The following is a 22,565-nucleotide window of genomic DNA, read 5'->3' as shown; positions in this document are numbered from 1 at the left end:
GGGAATTGTAGAGGCCTTGGTTTAAAAAGAGTTCTTCCACAGATGTTTGTTCTCTCCTGATGGGTTCACTACCAATCCATTTTAAAATTCTTTTTTTTTTTTTTTAAAGCCACATACATAGTATGAATTCTGGCCCCAGAACAGTGTGACTGTGGCCCTCTAGTTAAAATTCTTTCTGACAGCCCCCCCACCCCCCAGGAGGATGTTGCCCTTTGGGAGTCCTTAAATTATCCCGGAGTCTCCCCTCTGCCCACACTGCACTGGCCTCAGCCTTTATCTCTTGTGCCCCATGTTCAGAGCCCATCCAAACTCAGTCTAGGCTACCAGAAAGTGGCACATAATTTCAGGGCACATATCAGGTTTACAGCATTAACAAATCCCAACCTCAGGAAAATTCCTTTACTTTCTCATAAGCATGGCTATGTATTAAAAAGATTTATTTATTTATGTTTATATATGTTTTAATACATAATACATACCAACATATGCATATGTGGTGTAATATATTACCCAGCACATGTAAGTCTATCATTAAGTATTTCTAATCCTCCATATGGCCAGAAATAGAGGCAGGCTTTTTTAAAACAATAATGAGGACTAATAAAATGTTATCTAGTATCAGCTACTTTACTAGGACACATATACTTTGGCAAAAAGAGTTTGTTTTTCATTACAAAGGGGTCAATGCTCATAAATGTTTCCAATTATTACTATTCCACCACTTCACTAGCTACTAGTACCTTCTATGTGCAGGTATTTAATACACAGTATTTCCACTCTATAAAAATCCCCATGGTGGGGGCTGTCAATCCTATTTTGTACATAGAGAACCTCCCAGAGGTTCATTAACTGGCTCAAAAATCACATCACTTTGAGGCTTAAATCTGAGTCCTCACAACTCTTTCCCACTGTGCCATGATCCCACTCCTATGGAAGGCAGGGTAGACCCAGAGGCAGCACTGATCCTGCCATCTCCCGAGGGATCCTGGGAGCAGTCATTAGAAAGAACAGGAGTACAGCTTACACAGGGCAACTTGTGTGAAGTTAAAATGTAAAGAAGAACTTAGATAATCTATGAAAAACCAAATGTCAATATGTAAATTATTTTCAGAGAATACTAATTTGTCCTTTGTCCACTCTAAAGGCCAAGTAAAAGGAAGTCAAACTGCAACATGAGGCATTTTCTCCAAATGTTATTTCCTGATTACAAAGTGTACACAATAGCAAATTAACTTGAAGGACATGATAAATTTCCCTTCTGCGGTAACCTTTAAACATAGAATGACCCTGTAATAAAGTTAAAACATGTCCCAAACAAATGCACAAAGGAACAGTTTCCCAAGTATTAGTACTATTTTATTTCAAAAGGATTTTTACAAGCAATAGCTGTGCTAAATGCTCAGGTAATGAGCTCTCAGGCTGTTATCTTTAAAAATCTCACATCTAAGATACCGGGGGAGTCAAGTAGGCAGTGAATGGGGAAAATGGGGACTCTCAAAATGCACTGATGTCAGTGCACACTTTTCAAAGGGTGATTTGACAATATCTATCTGTATGTAAACCCACCCTATTTTTCCACTCAGTAATTCCACTTGAGGGCATCTATGCCAGCAAAACATGCATGAGTGCAAAGATGTTTGCTGCAACACAGCTACACCAACTCGAAGACAATGGTTCTATCACTATTCTTCTGAATACTCTAAGTTAGCTAAAATGAATTAAATTAACTCTATGTGAACTGACAAATTATCTCCAGGGCACATTTTAAAATATGTCATTTATTTACGCCATATAAAACATACACCTTCACATTGAATGTAACAATACACAGAAAAACAAGGACATACAAACTGTCACAAGGAAAGGAATCACATGGAGATTAAAAAAAATCTTTCCCAGGGGCACCTGGGTGGCTCAGTCGGTTGGGAGTCCGACTTTGGCTCAGGTCATGATCTCGCAGTTTGTGAATTCGAGCCCCGTGTCAGGCTCTGTCAGGCTCAGAGCCTAGAGCCTGCTTCAGATTCTGTGTCTCTCCATCTCTCAGCCCCTCCCCTGCTCGTGCTCTGTGTCTGTCTGTCTCTCAATAATAAATAAATGTTAAAAAAAATTTTTTTTAATCTTTCCCATTTTACAGTGATAATATTACTGTAATAATACAGTAATACTGTGTATACAATACAGTAATACTGTAATAATACAGTAATATTACCAGACAATACAACCTAGTATTACAGGGATTATTTACATACACACACACACACAAACACACAACACACGTTTTTATTTTTACATATATTTATATTTTATATATAAATATAAACAATGATAATCAAAATATCTGATATGCCTGCTTACACATTTCCTACAAACCTCTTCCACACCAAACACGCATGCACGCACCCAAACTCCTCTCCCCAAACAGCAGTGTCTGAGCACACGCACCACGCCTTCACATTCACGCCCAGAGCCCAGCAGTGACCTGAGCCCTGGAAGCTTGTTCTCACATCTCTCAATGAAATGTCTTGACATTTATGTGTATTTTTAAATATCACAAGTGTTTCTAGAAACATATTTGCACATAATTTCATACCACTGAAATTCAGCATATGAACTCTGGTTATTACAAGTAACAGAGCCAATAAACATGTGATTTTGATACATGTGTTTGGAAGGGGGGAAATTTTTTTTAAAAATCAGATTTCTAGAAATACAAGAACCATAGGATAGCTCTCCCCCAAAGGTTACAGAGACAAAGATGAAGGTAATAAATGGCAAAAGAATATAAGATGGTCCCAACCAAAATTAATTTAAGTAAAATACAGCAAAAATCAGGTAAATTCATCTTATTTGCTTGAACCAACCAAAGACTGAGAAATTATTTCACAGCAGCAAAAACTGTCATATATTTCTTGAGTTATTTTTTACAATGATTTTTACTATATTTCCATTTAAAGCTACAATGAATTTATATGGCATCAATTTTAACCAAGCCATATTAAAGTGACATGCCTATCTGAAATAAAACAGATGTGAGTATCCTATTTTATTCATTAATATTAATGCATCAGCATCAAATACCACTTCATAGCCACTAACATCAGTGAACCATATACCAAACAATCTAATTAATATCTGTAGATACCACATCATGAACCTTAAAGGAGAGAAACCAGCAGGACTGTGAGAAACGAAAAAAGGGGAGAAAGCAGGACACAATTCGTATGTGTACAGGGTATTTTAAACTCTTGATTAAATAAACCAAGTGATGATTTAAAAAACCAACTGATGATTAAAAACAAATGATCATGTGTCTTCTGTTTATGGGAGACTCGTATGGAAGGCAGGACCCTAAAAAGTATGAAGTTGCTGAGAACTCTGAGATAAAGTAAAACTGGGTGTGTCTTGAAAATCAGATGACTGGGGCATAAATGGTTCTACACTCTGAACAGGGAAACTCTGTGTCTCTGACGGATGAGCAGAGATTAGGTTGTGACAAAGGTTACTGACAGAAGGGTAAAACATACTTAAGTGCACTGACCAGGGGAAGAGAGGTCACAAGTTCCCTATGGCATGAGAGAAAAATTGATGACTTGGTGTACAAAGACTCCAAATCACCACAGTGGCACTACCTAAGACTTAAAAAGGAAACAAAGGGCAAATGGTAGATTAAACAGAGGACATAACTCTGAAGCATTCCTATGCCAGCAACTAGTAATGCTTTACCTACCTCCTACCCTCCCCCTCGCCTTTTTTTAAACACACTGAACAAAGAAGACTACCCTCACTAAAAAGTAGATTTCAGAGCGAGATAGATAGAAGGAAAAGCCAGTTCTAAATCAAGTGCTCGGGTATTTTTTAAAGGGGAAGAATGCTAGCCAGAGACAAGACTGCGAGCAAGACCTCTACTTTCAAGCCTTTCCCAAAAAGAAAACCTGAAGGCCAGCAAACCCTGTGACCACCTGGCTAGCACACTCCACTTCCCACCCTGATGCAGATCACAAAATCACCACTAACTCTTTGTCACTGGGCTCAGGAAGGATGAGGTGCACTGATGTGGATGTTGCCAGTAGCAAGAGAAAAGGGAAAAGCCCCCACAAATATAAAATTATTAGAGCCCAAAAGGAAGCTGGCCAGACAGGTCACTCTCCGTTCCTTTCAGAACAGAGCAGGGGACATCGCACTAGAGCTCGTGTTACCAGAAGACTAGCAGAGTGCCACAGCACTTCTCACACAACCTTTCTACCCAACGGACAAAGCAGGAGAGTCACACTTCCTTTAGTATCTGAAGTTCTTCTGCATTAGAAGAAAACAAAGCTGAGGTCATACAATATTTAGGTATCCATGTTAGTGTATTTAGATTAGAACTGAGTGGAGGAAAGCTGAATATTTTTTACAAGTATAAAAACAAAACCACACCCACCTTACTCTCCTGCTTCAGGTCTTTCACTTGCACAAACTGCTGATTTAGAGTAATAGACTCTTCCTGAGCCCACCAACTACTGTGGAACCATCATCATCTGCTACCCAACTACTTACAATTCCCAATATACACCATGTTTCATGGTCTCTGTGTTTCTTCATCACTGTGCCTGGAATGAGCCTCCCAACTTTGATAATTACTTCACAAGAGTCAACTCAGCCACTATTTCCTCCAAGACACCTTTCTTCAGCAGCTAGGGTGAAGTTATCTCCCTTTCTTCAAAAAGGAAAGAGATGTCTATCATCAGTGAACACATCTATCCCTGAATCCACCTTCTACAGTAAATCATCTGTTGTAGTATTTTCTTCCTCCATTCCACCCAAAGCTGGGTAGGGACAGGACAAGACTTATAAATAGGAATATCTGGGTTTTTTATTTTAATTATCACAGATGTTCATTAGAAAAATTCAGAAGGTACAGCAAATCAAAAGAAAAACTGCTGATAAATTCCCAACCTCCCTGAGATCCCATCTTTTTTCCTTATTTTTTATTTGAGAGAGAGTGTGTGCGACAACGGAGGTGGGGGAGAGAGAGGGGGGAGGGAGGGAGGGAGAGGGAGAGGGAGAGGGAGAGGGAGAGGGAGAGGGAGGGAGAGAGAGAGAGAGAGAGAGAGAGAGAGAGAGAGAGAGAGAGAGAATCTTAAGCAGGCTCCACATTCAGTGTGGAGCCCAATGCGTGGCTCCATCTCACGACCATGGGATCATGACCTGAGCTGAAATCAAGAGTCGGATGCTCAACTGACTGGGCCACCCAGGTGCACCGAAGATCCCATCTTACTACATGTTGTAGCCCTAACACCCAGTACTGTTACAACAACCATAAATTATAAAGTATGTGCTCAATACATTTTTTAAGCTAAAACTGAATCTAATGTCTTGATGATAAATGGATTTTTATGTAGTTATGCCAGAAACTATAAAATTCTTACTTTTCATATTTTATTTTATCTTTTTTTTTTACTTTTCATATTTTAAACGTCACAAACAAATCTACCTCCCCTGCCTCCCCTGATGTCCACCTCCACCAAAGGACCAAGAGGGTTAATGGCTCCCCAAGAAGTACACCTTAACTATCTTGTGTTTTGAGTTGTAAAAAAATGCATAAAAGAAAACTAAGGACATATGTTATCTCTGCATATGTCTTAGCTAAGTCTATGCCAGTAATCACAGCAAGCCACATGAGGTAAGTTATCTGCTTTTATCATCTTACCTCTGATATGTTTTCCCCTTACAGTGGTTACAAATTCTGACTTTATCAACACAGGTCAGGAGAATTAGGAAGTCTAATCCAATACCCTGCTCTTTTCACCCTTCTGTAAGAAACTGTGAGCAGTGTCAATGTGTGTCAGCTTAAACATGCAGTGTACCTAAGGCCTCTTCCCAATACATCTGGCAAGCATTTTAATAATGTGTGTAAAATGCCCAGAAATCTTTTTTACATTATGAACAAAGGCAGTTGGATTAGTGGAACAAATGATATCCACAAATGAAGAAGTAACAGATATATTCTGCTGTTAATTAAAAAAAAAAATTAAGTTTTGAAACATTCTCAGGGGCACCTGGCTGGCTCAGTAGGTAGAGCATGGAACTCTTGATCTCGGGGTTATGGGTTCGAGCCCCACACTGGGTGTAGAGATTACTTAAAAATAAAATCTTTAAAAATTTTATTTAGAAAAGAACATTCACAAAAGAAAAACAAGGATGATGAGTAAGGGAAGGGTTTTAGATATTGTCTGAATCCTACTTTCCACTGCCTGGAGGAAAATTTTTTCCATTTTTAAAGGATTCATTTCTATCCATCAATAAACCAAAAATTCTGAAAGCTCCCCATCTTCATAAGTTTCCAAACAATACCTCAGAAGCAAAACACTGCAGTTGCAATAGATTACATAAGAAAAAAAATAATGGTTAAACAGGATACAAACACAAAAGAAAAAGGTTAACCAATCCTATAATCTTGCTTGAGTGCATATATAAGTTCATTCATTACATAAAATAAGGTTTGTTGAGTCAGCCAGCAGTGAGGTCCAAGATTACACCTCTCTACCAAGCTCACAGGGGATGTCCATCCTGCTGGTCAGAGCAGAGGACCACTCTTTGAATGACAAAGGGAGAGGAATGAGAAAAAAGATAATTTTGAACTTACTGAGTAGGAATACTCTTAAAATTAAGTCAATAGTTTGGACACTTTGTGGAGATAGTCACATCAAACCAATGCTGATGCTTTTCCTGTCTTCCTGTTGCCTTAATACAAAAGCTACTTAAAACAGAAAAATACTGTTTTCTTTAAGAAGCACACGAAAAGGGGTACCTGAGTGGCTCAGTCAGTTGAGTGTCTGACTCCTGACTGTGGGTCAGGTCATGGTCCCAGCATTGTGGGACGGAGCACCACATAGTTATCCACGCTCAGCGCAGAACATGCTTAAGATTCTTTCTCTCTCCCTCTCCCCACTCACGGTCTCTCTCTCTCTATAAAAATTAAAATTAAATATTTTTTTAAAAAAAGAATCACATGAAGAAAGATTTCAGTGATCTCTGAATTATGAGCCAACACAACCCCAAAGTCATGCTTGTTTTACTATTCACAAATGCAACTCACATCCTAACCTCTCAATAAAAATACTTATTTTCTAATAAAATTCAAATACTTAATGCATGTTGTTCACATTTATTCTGCATGGAAACTCAAGCTTTACACCATTCCATCTATGAGATTTATCATTATATTTAATCTGGAAAAAGTACTCACTAATATATCTATGAAACTTTTTTTTTCATATTTCAAAGCTGACAATGTGGAATTCAAGAGTTCTAAGGTGAAGGTACAAAGCATCAAGAATATGCACAGTATGATCTTGATCTTTTTGTACTTGTTGAGGGCTGAAGGTACAAAGCATCAAGATAAAATAATCAGCTGATGATGTGTTCATGTGAGTTAGTAACCTTTTAACATTTAATGCACAGCACTGCTTGATTTATCAAAACCTAAGAATTTCTTTCATCTTAATATATCCACTGCCTCCTACATTCTAACTCAAAAACTAAGAAGAAAATCCAAGGACAATTTCGCAAAGCGCCCAAAGCTGATATATTTGTTCATAATTAATTCTCTAAATTACCATTGAAAAAGGGCGAAGTGGATGGCATGACTGTTATTAGTTTTGGGGGTGGGAGGGCTGTTTTTAAAATACATTATGACGTACATATATCTACCAATAAATCGTGGTAGGAAGTCACTAAATGTAAAGAAGGGATCTTATCTTTGCAAGTATGCACATCAATCAAAATAAAGTCACATGTCAAGGCAACTAATTCTGCATTCATAAAAGAGATTCAGGCACCAAGTTAAATCTCAAGGGAGAAAAAAATCTTTTGCTTTTATTCCACACTAAAACAAAATTATATGGAATGCATAAATGCAACACAGGCTAAATCAAAATTATGTGTAAGAATATATTTAGCTATTTAACTAGGTATCCTGTTGTGTAACTTTGTTTTTATTTCTGAACAAAGTAAAAGTTTCCTTAGCCTTAAATGCCCCAGATTGCCTTTATAAATTAACAACTGACAAACAAAACCCTCTTTTAAAATGATACCAGTACATTAAGTCTACTAAAATATTGCCTATATACCCTAATCCTGCCTGCCTGCCTCTGATCATGTCGCTCCTGGACCTGAATACATACCCCACCCTAATTCTACACATTCAAACCTTACCCTCCAAATTGCCTCCTCTACTAGAAGTGGTATGACTACCCTCTGATTTCATTGAGGGTTTTATCTTTACACCTTCAAGCCTGTATCCATTCTATCACACACATAATCTCCAAACATGTCACAGCCCCCGCACAACACCACGAGAGCAACTTGCACACCTTCGTAGCTTCCACAGTGACTAGGACTAATTAGTAGTTGAAGTTAGTAACTTCAGAGATAGGCTGAAGCCGTGATACGCAGATTAGGATCCACAGCACCATCGGGGAAGGTTTGGGGAATGAAAATTCTTGGGCTCCATCCCAGACCCACTGAATCAGAAACTTTAGGGCTGAGGCCCAGCTCTATGTATTTAACAAACCCTCCATGTGATTCCAATGTGACTAAAGTGTAAGAAACAATGGGGCTTAGGACGGCCGGTGGCTCAGTCGGTTAAGCATCCCACTTTGGCTCAGGTCATGATCTCACAGTTCATGGATTCAAGCCCTGCATCGGGCTCTGTGCTGACAGCTGGGAGCCTGGCACCTGCTTTGGATTCTGTGTCTCCCTCTCTCTCTGCCCCTCCCCTGTTCACACTCTCTCTCAAAAATAAATAAACATTAAAAAAAGAAAGAAAAAAAAGAAACAATGGGGCAAAAAGAGTCAGTGTGAGAGTGAGGTAATAGTCACAGCTACAACTGAAAGTATCACATACTAACATTCAGAACAGAGGAGGTGGCAGGAAAGAGGTGTTGGCCTTGAAGTCACTCTCCTTTTAAATGCACTAATACCTAATGTCCTTTCACAGAGTGGAGGATCTTTTAAAATCATCCCCTCTTTCAGGGCACCTGGTGGCTCAGTAGGTTAAGCCTTAGTCTCTGCTCAGGTCATGATCTCGTGGTTTGCCAAGTTCAAGCCCCTCGGGCTCTGTGCTGTCAGTATGGAGCCTGCTTAGGATTCTCTCTCTCCCCCTCTTTCTTTGGCTCTTCCTCGCTTGTACTTTCTCTCTCTCAAGATAAATGAATAAACTTAAAAAAAAATTTGTTTTAATCATTCCCTCTTTTATTCTATATATTGCTTTTACCATGTAGATATAAGACGAAGACAAAGGCTGTCTTCTAGGTTACTGATACACATGAGAAGTATAGATAAACCTGAATTATTCTGAAAGATAAACTATCCTGTAATGTCTACAATTAGACCACACAGAAGAAGCCATTCTCTCAGAGTGTAAAGCAGGTTTTACCAGATACTTTATACCACAGCTAATCAGTCTAATTATAATGGGTTTTCACTACTGAGGCACTCCCTCAAAATTTACCTTTATTTACCTGCATGGGGGTTGCTTTAAAAGAAAGACAAAAGGAAAATTATGTCTCACATTCGACCAAACATATCACGAGTAAACATCTACGTAATATAAAGTGGCCATAATCCAAAAGAAATGACTTTGTACTGAACATCTGATTTATATAGCCAAAGACCAGTCAGTCAGAAATGATCAGGAACACTGAGGCTATGCTTAAGCAAATGTAATTTAAATAAAAGCCAAAAGGGGCACCTGGGTGGCTCAGTTGGTTGAAGGTCAGATTTTGGCTCAGGTCATAATCTCACAGTTCCTGGGTTCTAGCCCCCATCAGGCTCTCTGCTGTCAGCACAGAGCCTGCTTCAGATCCTCTGTCTTCCTCTCTCTCTGCCCCTGTCCCGTTCATGCTCTCCCTTTCTCAAAAATAAACAAACATTAAAAAAATATTTTTTTAATAAATAAAGCCAGAAAAGAGAAGTGAATCTCTTAAAAACAACAGTTTCTATACTGTATTATCACAAATAGAGCAGCTGTTAGTGAGCTCTCTTGCTCCACTATACAGCCCAACTGTTAAAACCAGAAATAGATAAGACCGATTAATTGATGTTCTAATGAAAAGCCACAGTGCTTATTTCTAACCACACTTTCTTAAGTCACTGACAAAGACATTTTGCAAAGACCTGACTAGCCCAACCGCCAGACCAGAAAAGCCTTGATAGCAACAGAATGACCATACCCCACACGTCCCCTTCCCTGCCCATGGATCATGGGCTGAACCTATACTGACCCCAACCCACAATCACGTGTTCCCTGCCTGCTCTCTTGCATGTATGCTCCCAACCTCTCCCTATAACATTGTAGGTGTCCATCTTGCTGGCAGAGAGGTCAGTGTTGGCAAACCTAGCCAGGAGCTGTCCAGCCCTCCTGGGGTTCCTGGCACAGAACAATCTGCCCCAGTAGCACCAGGGCTCACCCACTCATTCCCTGAGTTAGTGGCCAGTGATAGATCATTCAGTAACAAAGCTAGTTGTACACAACCTGAAATTCACCTTGCATTACATCCTGAGATAACAAACGTCATGCGAGCTTGTGTTCCCATCATCCAGGGGATATAAAGCACTGGTTCACAAAGTGTGGTCCTGAGATTAAGCACAGACGCAGCAGCCTCTGGGAGTGTGTTAGAAACACATCTTCTCAGCCTCCACCTCCACTTCGCGAATTAAACACCTGATGATGAAACCTAGAAATCTGTAGTTTAACAAGCCCTCCTGGTGATTCTAATGAATTACTAACATTTAAGAGCCATTGGTCTAAAGATTCTCTTTGAGAGCATCTCCTTAGGATTCTCTGAAGAGAATCTTCACCTGGGCAGAGTGCTACAGGTCTGAACTACCTGGGCTCTTGAGTAATTTCTTTTCACAGACTTAAAGTAATGCTATTCTCTTTGGCATAAGCAATGGCAGCTGGATGTCCCACAGTTACAAGTATAGCCCCTTTTCATTTATAGTAAATCCCCAGGTATTAATTTTAAAGTTAATATTTAAATTTAAATGAAGAGAAGTTCTCTGGATATTACAATGAGTAAGTATTCCACTATAGTCCATTTATGTTCTCACTTCTATGTTTAGGACCCAAGGCCACAAATGAAGCCTGGTAAAAGTCCATCAGTGATATGAGACCACAAGACCGTGCAAACAGGCAGGAAGGGCAGAAGGAGTAGAAGGGAACAGAAGAAAATAAGAGAACAAATGGGGGAAAAAATCAAGACTAAAAGCCAAAATTGTAGAAGAGTACTCTCACCCCTAGATGTAACTGTGATTCATTTATTGTCAACAAAAATGACTCATTTCGGGTGCTTATGTTCCCTTCTCTCCAACGTTAAGCATTATAATTTTATAATTAAAAGTACAGGGGGCAGGCTGTGTAGAGAAACATATTAAAGGAGATTATACTATAATCCTAATATATTACAGACAATGTCTAGACTGAAATGTTTTTGTGTTTTTGGCATCCTGACTTGTAAAATTCAACAAAAGCAATAGGAAAGCCTGAATCCAACCAAATTATGCTCCACAACAGAAGAGCAAAGCAAAGCCACAGTTATGCACCAATGTTACAAAGCTATGAAACTGCAGCAACACCTAAATTATGCTGGAAACATTAATGGAAATCACATTTTTCTCAGAACACACAAAATTTTCTTAAAATTTCATTTCTAGGTTTGATTTTCCTTATTTCAGAGCCCGAAAGCTTACCAACAGATCTTCTCATTCAAAATGTGGGTTGCTGAAGAAACTTTAAAGGGTAAAGTGTTAAAAAACCTACATGTACTTAAGTCATCAGAGTATAATGGTACATGCTGGCCAATTTAGATACACTAGGAAGAGATACATAATTGGACATGTATAGACTGAAAAATGTAATTACTTTTATGCTATTTAAAATAAATTATATTATTTCACATTTTGTCCAAATGGCTTATAGAAGAAAGAAAAACCTCTCAATAAGATATATTGTTGTGTTACAGGGGTGCTGGGTGACTCAACTGAGCGTCTGGCTTCAGCTCAGGTCATGATATTGTGGTTCGTGGGTTTCGAGCCCTGTGTCAGGCTTTGTGCTGTCAGCTCAGAGCCTGGAGCCTCCTTCAGATTCTGTGTCTCCCTCTCTCTCTCTGCCCCTCCCCCCACCTTGTGCTCTCTTTCTCAAAAATAAACATTTAAAAAAATTTACAAAAAAGACATATTGTTACAAGAAAGTTTTGAGCCAAGATTTATGCCCCTGAACCAGAGAAACAGTACATGTGTGAAGAGTCTGTGTCCTTTAAGAATCATTTATAATGGTATTTTCTGGAGTTTAGGTAAACCCTTATTACCTGGTGACTTTCTTGAATCCCCTGGCCAAGAGAAAACATTAGAGTTTTTCTATGCAGGAGAGATATTAGAGAGACAAGCATGGATAGTCCTCTGTATTTCCCTGGGTCTTCAAACTCTTCACCAAAGGTCGCTTAACCTCCTAGTCATTAAATCTGAGAACTTTCCCTCAGACACTATAGTGCTTTCAGAGCAGAGAATGAGATCACCACATCTCACACCCTAAGAGCCCAGGGCTGGTATTGGTAATTTCATTACTCCTCAAAGCCATTTCTGCACCATTCTTCCTCTAGCCCTCATAAAAATGCTTGCTTACGTAAATTCAACAATACTACTTTCTACTATCTACTTCTCAATTCCCTACTGCATTAGTCACTTCTCCCTCCTTCATTCATTAGGACTTTATACCCCTGTATCAGTCCTCCTATGATCACCTCAAAGCTTGCCATTCAATAGCCTCTCTATTCTCTGGCCTCATTATCAACAAGGAGGTTCTCTTCCACTGCCATCACTTGTTTAATATAAGTCCTCCATGCTAGACTAAGCTCCATGAAGATGAGAATCACAGCCTTCTAGTTCACTGCTGAATCTCCTGCACACAGCACAGTGTATACTCTTAGTTAAGTAAAGTGTTTTTTCATCTCTACTAAATTTAAAAATTAGGAGCTACTATAAGGCCTGTGTAGCTTATAAGAGAACCAACAGGGATAATAAAACGTCTGAGAATCATATATGAGAAACAGTCAAAGGATGTTTTACCCAGAGAAAAGTCTTTGTTGGATGATGAATAACTAACGTAAAGTGATAGCTACTTTAAAATTACAAGGTCAACCATATAGAAAAAATAAAGGTGACAATGCTGAGACTTGAGATGGGAAACTGGCTCTCCTACTAATTAGTGATTTTATTTAATGTTACTGGGCCTCCGTTTCCTCATCTTTACATTAAAAGAGTTGGACCTTTTGGGTTCCACACATCTATTTCATTCATTCCTAACAGTGCTCCAGGTATAGAAAGGAGCCCACGAAGGATATTAAAAGAAGGCAACCCTAAGACCAAAAGCTGTCAAGATATAAAGTGTCCTTATAAAAATATTCTCGAAAAATACTAAGAGACTGAGCAGAACTTAATACACAACTGGACTTCATCAAAAGTCAGCAAACTATAACCCCTGGAGCAGCCACTGTTTCTGTTAATAAAATTTTATTGGAATATAACCAAAGCCATTAGTTCAAGGATTGTCTGTGATGGGTTTTTCCTGGTACAAGTACGGCTGGACAGTTGTCAAATTAAGCAAATGGCCCACAAAACCTAAAATATTTACTGCCTGGTGCCTTAAGAAAAAGTTTGCTGGTCCTGAACTATATGACATACCAAGTTCATTTTACATTATTATTCATTGGACATGCAAAGACTTGCATTAAAATGCTCTTAAATAGAAGGTAGGGCAAAAATGGGGAAAAAAGAATAAGATAATAGGTCAAAAAATGGTCTCAATTCACGTCCCAGTAGCTACACTAGTTCTCTCTTTAAGCTAGTGGCTAACTCATCTCCAGTTTCTGGAACCTTATTTCCCAAGAATACACAAGATAAAACAAACATTAAGGATTTAACACGCACCTGCCCTCCTTCACTTTTTGTGCATTCCCTCGACATATGTAGTTTTCAATATAACCAGCACTGCAGTTGATTTTTGACCAATCTGGGTCACAAACATCCAAGAAGTGAGGCCGCAGTCTGCCTATTGAATACTTGGCAATGTCAGTCAGGGACTGACTAGCAGCTGCACCAAATAAAAATGTTCCAATGGCTTTGTAAATAGTGGCTATGTAGTTATTCCTGATAAAGGAATTCGAGTGCAAGAGGTTATAATAAACAGACAGGGCTTCTCCAACAATCATCTGAAAAACAAACAGAAAAATAGTATGTTAAAGCAGGAACCAGGCACTTAAGCAAAATAAAAAATAGAAAATAAAATGATAAATCACAATAAAATCTTTATTTTAAAAACACCACCTTTTTTTTTTTTTCCATTTGCAAATGGAGAGTCAGTTAGGATAGCTAATTCTAAACTATGAAAAAAGGTGCTAGATGAATTGTGGATACTGCTTAAAAAGCAATGGCCAAAACAATTTCAAACTCTACCTGAAACAATACGATCTTACTTTTTTTCTTGTACTCAAATACAGTGAGTTTTAATACGCAATGATGTATCACAGAGAACAAAAACCATGGTTTGTTAAAAGAAGACAAACTTCCCCAATTAGAATATCCCTTATATAGTACTTTTTCTGGCAGTCTTCATTTTTATCAAACATTCCTCTGAATCAAACACATCCATCATATTTTAAAAAGTAAAATACTTTCAGGGAGTAAACTAATATAAAAGCAGAGATCTAACATGGAGGCCAAAGGGTACAGAGGGCAGAGATCAGCTGACACACAGCCTGCCAGTCCTGCCTCTACAGACTTGTAGGCCTGGCTTTCTTAGCAAGTCTCATTAACCGATCAAACATACATTTGATGGTCTCCTTCTCCAAGAAAATATTTCAAGTGACTCTTTCCTCTTTATTTTTCACTGACTTTGTTTTGCACTAAAAGTGGAGACAAAAAAGCCCCCCCCCCCGCCCCCACCGCTTCCAGTAGAGCATGTGTCAGCATAGGCCATTGGTAGTGAGTTTAAAGGCATAAAAAGGCTTCCAAATACTTGACAAGCTCGTAGACCAAAACCCTAAGAAATCCAAAAAATACTGAAAGGCAAAATTATAAAAAAATTCATACTTTCTGATAAAATAATCCACGTTCTAGCCACTTGAGACCAAAATAAATAGTTAAATGACAAGAGTCAGCTTGCTGATATTGGTGGAAGTGGGGAGACACAAGTCACAAAGTTGTGCTTAAGATACAAACTAGTTTCATGGCTTTGTCTTAAATTTTCATTAACAATTTTACAGAAAATTCAAACATTTCCATGTAGTGGATATAATTTCCAATTATCTTCAGGGTCAGCCTTATCATAGGTAAAATAAATGGTTGTCTTCTGAAAGAGATTTCTTCATCTGTCTCCATGGCTCCTAGGATTCCATAATTAGAATGTTAGAACTCTAACAACTGTGAATTGTAGACTATGAATTGTATAAAAGCAAGAACGAAGTTTTAGTCATTGAATAGAAAGCCAGTACCACCACGGTGGCCTAAAACAGAGCAGATGGTTAATAAATTTTAATTAAAAGTGTTGCCTCTTGGGTAAAAGGTAAACACCCTTAGTTTCAACATTAAGCCCCACAGAAATACATTCCTCATTATAGTGCTTAATGTGAATGACTTAATCAGATCCTTTTCTCAGGAGAGAAAAACCATATGCACTTCTAGGGATACCACACCTCTGCAATTTTGCTTAGGGTTCTCCCCAAGTGCCTCCGGTAGCCCCGTATTAAAGTATACACTGTCTCCTCTGACTGTTAAGATATTCCAGCAACTGCCTTGATAGATCAACATCAAGAAAATACTTCTCTCATGTTTCATTATGGAATTGTTCTTTGATCATTTAAAATATAAACCAAGTTTATTAATCAACCACAATCTGAGCAGCTGAAATATCCCCACCTCAGCTGTCTGCTGTTCATCCTGCATAAGCACTCAACCATTTTCCAACTCTTGATCTTTGGGAGTCTTCCTAGGCATGATGATCATTTTTTAGGACCACCCAAACCCTGGTCTTGACACTGATGACAGCAAGTCAGCTCACTAGGAGAATTCAGAGTACTGGGCACAGATGACAAACTGATTCACAGAAGTAGTGTAAGCTGAAACTTAACCCTAAATGGTGGGGAAGGGCAGAGGGGCGCTAAAGCTGACAAACACTAGGCTAGTGTACATCATTTTTTATTATGCCCTCTATCTTAACTGAGGGAAATAGACGAGTTCTAAATTGATTTTCCAAATTAAATGTTGGGATGTGTCTGTGCATTTCACTACACATGACAGCCATGTTTGTTTCATTTTAATATGTTATTCTGCCCTTTGAACCATTTATGCCAATGCTTAGCCTTTTGAAGTCCACACCTAAGCTAACTGTAGTCTTACTTTAGAGCTGGGATCACTTGTTATACATTATTTATACTCCAAAGATATGATAAATTATTAAAGAAATAAAGATAAGTTTGGGGGACTAAAACCAAATACTCTGAAAGATCAAAGCTAATAATTACCTAAATACATGTAATTCAGTCATTTCAAAATAACCTATGCCCCACACTATTTTCTCACCATCGCCTTTAAAATTCCATCAACCAAAAGGATTTATACATCTTTACAGTGTCCCTGTATTATGTGTCTTCCACTCAGGGTCCACCTTCCCAAAGGTGTAGTCTAAAATCACTGGTGTACTTCTACTCCTTCCTAAATATCTCTAACTACCTTCGTTCCCGTTATTCTACTGAATATTTTTCCAAAGTCAAAATGGTCTCATTGGATTGAACGGGTATGAAAAGTCAAAATGGTCTCATCAGATTGAACAGGTATGAAGTCTGAATCACAGTCCTGATTTTTGTTAAAGAACTGATAGATTTTCTAGTAAATAAAATTAAATGTTTACACGTTTAACCAAGTGCTGCCTGAAGGAAGTGGAGTTAATGAACAAAGTTAATTTTTTGTTTAATTACTACATAAAACACTGCTCTGTGCAGTGTTTGTTGACATGGTTGACATGAAAACAGGACTTTGATAGCACCTTTAAACAGTATGTTCTTTTTTTTTTTTTTTAAAGAAACCTATATTCAATTTATTTGTTTTATTAAACATAAAGATAACTTTCTCACAGCTCATGATGAAAGAGTCAAAACTTCCAAATTAATGAAAGGTAAATAACAAGTCCTTACTAAGTGTTGTGTCAGGCACTGCCCTCGATGGGCAGACCATACCCCCACACTTGCTGCCCGCAGTCAGCAACCTTTCCTGCTGCAGGCCTTTGGTCTGTAATGGATCTTCTGTAGTTCTGTTGGTGCAGCATCCCTTTTAGCGAGACGCGAAGTCAAGTAGAAATGAAAGACAAATACTTCTGCAGCAGCATTAGAGTACTCCAAGGGACAATCCTGCATGAACTCGGCTACTAAGTTGACCCTTCAAACGGCACAGGTTTGAACTGAGCAGGTCCACTTACACATGGATATTTTTGATAAATACAATACAGTACTGTAAATGTATTCTCCCTTCTTTAGGATCTTCTTACTTTTTCTTTTTTCTAACATACTTTATTGTAAGAATATGGTATGTAACACATGTAACATACAAAATGTGTGTTAATTGACTAGGTTATCAGTAGGGCTTCCAGGTAACGGTAGGCTATTATTAGTTAAGTTTGGGGGGGCATCAAAAGCTATAACATGGATTTATGACTGCACTGGGGGTCAGTGCTCCTAATCCCCACCTTGTTAAAGAGTCAACTATATTTGCAACTAAGTGTCCTACTAAAAATTTTATATTCAAATAGTATCTCAGAAACATATATACTTAAAAATAAAAAACTACTCTTACTGCCTCTTTAAAGGAACAATCATATAGGCCTGACTTTCTTTCTTTTAGTAGTAAGAATTCAGTTTAAGATGTATCTAGATCAAAGGGATCTGCTGATTTCTTAGAACTTCAGCATACTGCAGGAGAGCCAACCAGTATTACTGTGCAATTACTCTTATTTTATCTGAGCACCTGGGACATGCCAGAATCCACCATGCCCAGGTCCATGGCAGGCAGCAACGGTACCCAGAAGAACAGGAACTCACAGTCTCATGAAACAAACTTGTTTATAATGAAGGTGTTCTTTTATTAATTATGTACCACAAATTATGAGTTGATTAATTCTCAAGGCTAATAAGGAACTGTGATTATTCTTGAATAAAACATTAAATTTCTAGGGGCACCTGGGTGGCTCAGTCAGTTAAGCATCTGACTCTTGATTTCAGCTCAGGTCATGATCTCATGGGGTTCGTGAGATTGAATCCTATGTCAGGCTCTGCATTGACAGCATGGAGCCTGTTTGAGATTCTCTCTCTCCTTCTCTCTGCCCCTCCACTGCTCACACTCCCTCTGTCTCTCTCAAAATAAACTTAAAAAAAAAAACAAAACACACACACACACACACACACACATATTACATTTCTAAATTAAGGGTTTTTTTTTCAATAAACTCCAAAACAGACAAGACATATATGTTATCTTGTTAGCCTATCTCCTGAATGGGACCATATTTTTTCCTTTAAACCATATAAATCTTCTTTCTAAAGTTATAAGTTATGGAGCATAAAACTATTTAATCTAAGTCACAGACTCTCTAGGTCAAGACATTATAAAATAATCTAGTCCAATCACTTGAAGTCTACTCCCTGGAGCACATTCTCTAAACATTCCCACCTGAAATTCTAAAAACAATAGTTGCTATTATGTTTTAGTACCAATAAAACTTCTTGTGTTCACTGCTAATCATATATAGAACTTTGGCTTTTCTCTCTAGTTTGTGCCATTATCTAAAAATTCTTTAGGGGGGCACCTGGGTGGCTCGGTCGGTTAGGCGTCCGACTTCGGCTCAGGTCACGATCTCACGGTCTGTGAGTTCGAGCCCCGCATCAGGCTCTGGGCTGATGGCTCAGAGCCTGGAGCCTGCTTCCGATTCTGTGTCTCCCTCTCTCTCTGCCCCTCCCCCATTCATGCTCTGTCTCTCTCTGTCTCAAAAATAAATAAACGTTAAAAAAAAAAAAATTAAAAATTCTTTAGGGGCACCTGGGTGGCTCAGTCGGTTGGGCATTCAACTTCTGCTCAGGTCATGATCTCATGGTTTGTGAGTTTGAGCGTCACGTCAGGCTCTATGCTGACAGCTCAGAGCCTGAAATCTGCTTCGGATTCTTTGTCTCCCTCTCTCTCTGCCCTTTCCCTGCTCACGCTCTGTCTCTCTCTGCCTCAAAAATAAGTAAATGTTAAAAAAAAGTTTTCTAAAAAATAAAAATTCTTTAAAGTAACATGGGTTAGAATGAAGTCTTAAGATTAGTTACTTGTGATTTTTTAGAACTCAGTAACTAGAAAGTAGGTATATATACATTGATTCCGCAAATTATAAAATACCCTAGGGTATAAAGTATGCTAAAAACACACTGCTATAACATTCATCTATTTCGTGACTACTGCACCAATAGCAAATGAGAGCTCTACACATCACAGGGACTCCGAAAAAGATTAGCATAAAAGCTACACACTTTCAGTGAGGTTCTTCTAATTATACATTGTTATTCCTTTGGTCCCACTTACAACAGCTGAGATTTTCTTGATCAAGTAACACCTTCAATTAAAGGTTCGAAAAAACACACATTGTTTTGGACATTTATGCATTCAATAATTAACAGATTAACACAAAATTAAGCCAATTGCCCAAAAGTGATAAACTTGGAAAAGTGGATTTGACTTACAACAATAATACTGAATGGAATGATTATTCCACCTAATAACGCATAAGGTATGGTGTCTTCTTTGTAAGGGTACTTGATGGACTCATCAGTACAGAATATTCCTCGCTGGAAGGGGGTATGCCTTGAAGTAAGAATTGCAAAAGGCAATCCAGCTAGCAAAAGGAATAAATGAAAATATCATTAAAATAGAAATATGAAAATTAATGGCAATAATTATCCCAGAGACTGTTTAAAAATGCATTTGCCATGAAAATAAATAAGAGCACACGTAAAAAGGAAATGCAGCAATGCATGCAATAGAAGTTAAAAAGATTACAGTTTAGATTAAGAAGGTAGAAAGAACAATGCTTAACCAATTTAACGAAGAGTATCTTCTTCCCTTTCTTCTTACCCAAATAAACTAAGCTGATTTTAGGGAAGACAAAAAAAAACAAAACAAAACAATTCCCTTCTCATGCTCTTGTTTGCTGTTTAATCACAGGACTTTCAACACTATTCCCAAACCAATTTGTCACACACTTTGCTTCCAAAAGGAAAACAGCATTTTGATATTCCCCTTTTTGTCTCTACATTACTACCACATTTAGACAGGACATGGTCATGGCTAAGCTATAGAGTACCTAAAAAATGTGTTATCCACTCTTTTCTATACCGTCTACAGCAAGTTTAGAGCTGCTATGAAAAGGACCTGAACTTAAACCAAGTTTAAGAAATAACAGACAATGGAGTCAAGTACAAAAACTCCAAAAGACTGTTCTCTCTGGTTTCATCACTGTTTTCCCTGAAGATCATGTCTCACACCTCCTAAAATTAAAATGTCTCTTCCCTAAAAGTCAACTTTAAGAATTCATTTCTCCTTTACTTCACTGAAGCACACATACTGATTAACATGAAGCATACTGATTAGGAATGCCCTGTGAGAGCGTTAAATTAGCAAAAACCTTCTACATGAGGTCTGTGTCAAGATTTATCCAAGAGCGGAAGATTCTCTCCCTCGGAGACCCATTCTCCCAGCAGTAATGCCATCACCATCAAGCTATCACACTCACTATATATTCAAATGTTCTTTCCATGAAACTACAAGTCTTGACAACCATTTACAGTTCTCATTAACTCCACTAACGCCCCAAAGGCTGAATGACAACTATAACTCTGCCCCCCTGCCTGAGTATCATTACTACAAATATCAAGTATGTTCTATCTAAAAGGGCCAAATGAAAAGAAGCACTTTCTACGGCGCCTGGGTGGCTCAGCTGGTTAAGCATCCAACTCTTGATTTCAGTTCAGGTCATGATCTCAGGGTTTCATGAGTTCGAGCCCTGTGTCAGGCTCTGCACTATGTACAGAGCCTGCTTGGGATTCTCCCTCTCCTCCTCTCACTCTGCCACTCCCTGACTTGTGCTCTCTTGCAAAATAAATAAATAAACGTTAAAAAAGGCGGGGAGGAGGGCCTCTGGGTGGCTCATTCAGTTAAGCGTCCAACTTCAGCTCAGGTCACGATCTCCTGGCTTGTGGGTTCAAGCCCCATGTTGGGCTCTGGGCTGACAGCTCAGAGCCTGGAGCCTGCTTCTGATTCTGTCTGTCTCTCTCTCTCTCTGCCCCTCCCCTGCTCACATTCTGTCTCTCTCTCAAAAGTAAACAAACACTTAAAAAAATTAACAAAAAAAAGCACATTCAGAGTTATTTATCTTCCTGCTTTTCATTTATACCCTGAATACATAAACCAAAGTTTATATCTCTGTATTAAGCTATTTGCCAAGAGTGGCCACCCATTAGAAGTCTTTAAGACATTCACAAGGTTCCCAAAGGCATACTTATAGTAAATGCTACAATTACCAAAAAAAGAAAAAAGAAAAGAAAAAGAAAGAAAGAAAATTAAACTACAACTGACTTTGCTAACAGACCCTTATACCACCTCTCATATCTGATTCCAGACTATCCTCTGATTCACCAACCTGTCTGCATTCAGAGGAATGTGACAAAATGCCCAAGACTTTAATACAGATACCACAGGTGAGCACAAACATTTTATACTTAGCACACACTGTGGAGGTTAATAAGCAGATCGATGATTTCAGTTATTGCCTGCCCCATATAGTAACAAAACATTCATCCTTCAATAGCCATACTCTTACCCAATGAGCAAATTTATTTTGTATTCACAAAGGCTCACCATGTCCACAATTCAAATCTACACATAATGGAAATTTTCACTCTCTACATTGCATATTTCTGAATTAGTTGAATTTTTCAATGATTTCTTTTTTTGTGGTAAGGCAAGATATCTAGTATGGAAATTAAATCCACATATAATTAGTGTCCAAAGTGCAGTAGACTTTATGTCCTTATTCTCAGGAAAAATTCCTCTTAATAAACCCAAATATATTGAAAAATGTTCTTAGCAAGCATATCCACCAAGTTGATTTTTTTCCCTCTGACCACAAAGATTATGTTGAAAATTATTTTTAAATTTAGAAAAAAGGTTTGTGGTTTTGTTTTTTTTTTAGTATAGAAGGAAACAAAATCACATACAAGTATAACTAGTCCATTTTTAAAAACAGGAATACACAAATGGAAAAATATTGAGTGAATCCATTCTCAAAGAATTCTGGTAGGTGCTACCAGGAATACAAAACTGAGTAAGGCACAATACATACATAACTGTCACAGAGAATAAAAAGAGGTACAAAAAGCTATGAAGCTTCAAAAGAGAAGCTTTGATAATATTCAAAAAAATGGTGGTAACCACAATCAGAATCTCAG

The 22,565-nt window shown here is 38.2% G+C and overlaps 1 protein-coding gene across 3 annotated transcripts in view; it reads right to left on the bottom strand.

Annotated features, from left to right (window-relative positions):
- The window catches only part of PLPP1 (phospholipid phosphatase 1), an 88,197-nt gene that overhangs the window by 15,084 nt on the left and 50,548 nt on the right, over window positions 1-22,565 (bottom strand). For 2 of the 3 annotated variants that reach the window (XM_053907360.1, XM_053907362.1), the window contains exon 3: window positions 13,969-14,249. In XM_053907360.1, the coding sequence (XP_053763335.1) occupies window positions 13,969-14,249 (281 nt within the window). Of the gene's footprint in view, window positions 1-13,968; window positions 14,250-19,802; window positions 19,955-22,565 lie in introns of all 3 variants that reach the window. The other variant, XM_053907361.1, reaches the window with a different exon arrangement.

Source organism: Panthera pardus, unplaced genomic scaffold, assembly GCF_024362965.1.
Source record: "Panthera pardus isolate Hobbes unplaced genomic scaffold, ASM2436296v1 HiC_scaffold_2, whole genome shotgun sequence".
NCBI lineage: Eukaryota > Metazoa > Chordata > Mammalia > Carnivora > Felidae > Panthera > Panthera pardus.
The sequence above is the reverse complement of the archived record's forward strand: the minus strand, read 5'-3'. Positions and strand labels throughout refer to the sequence as shown.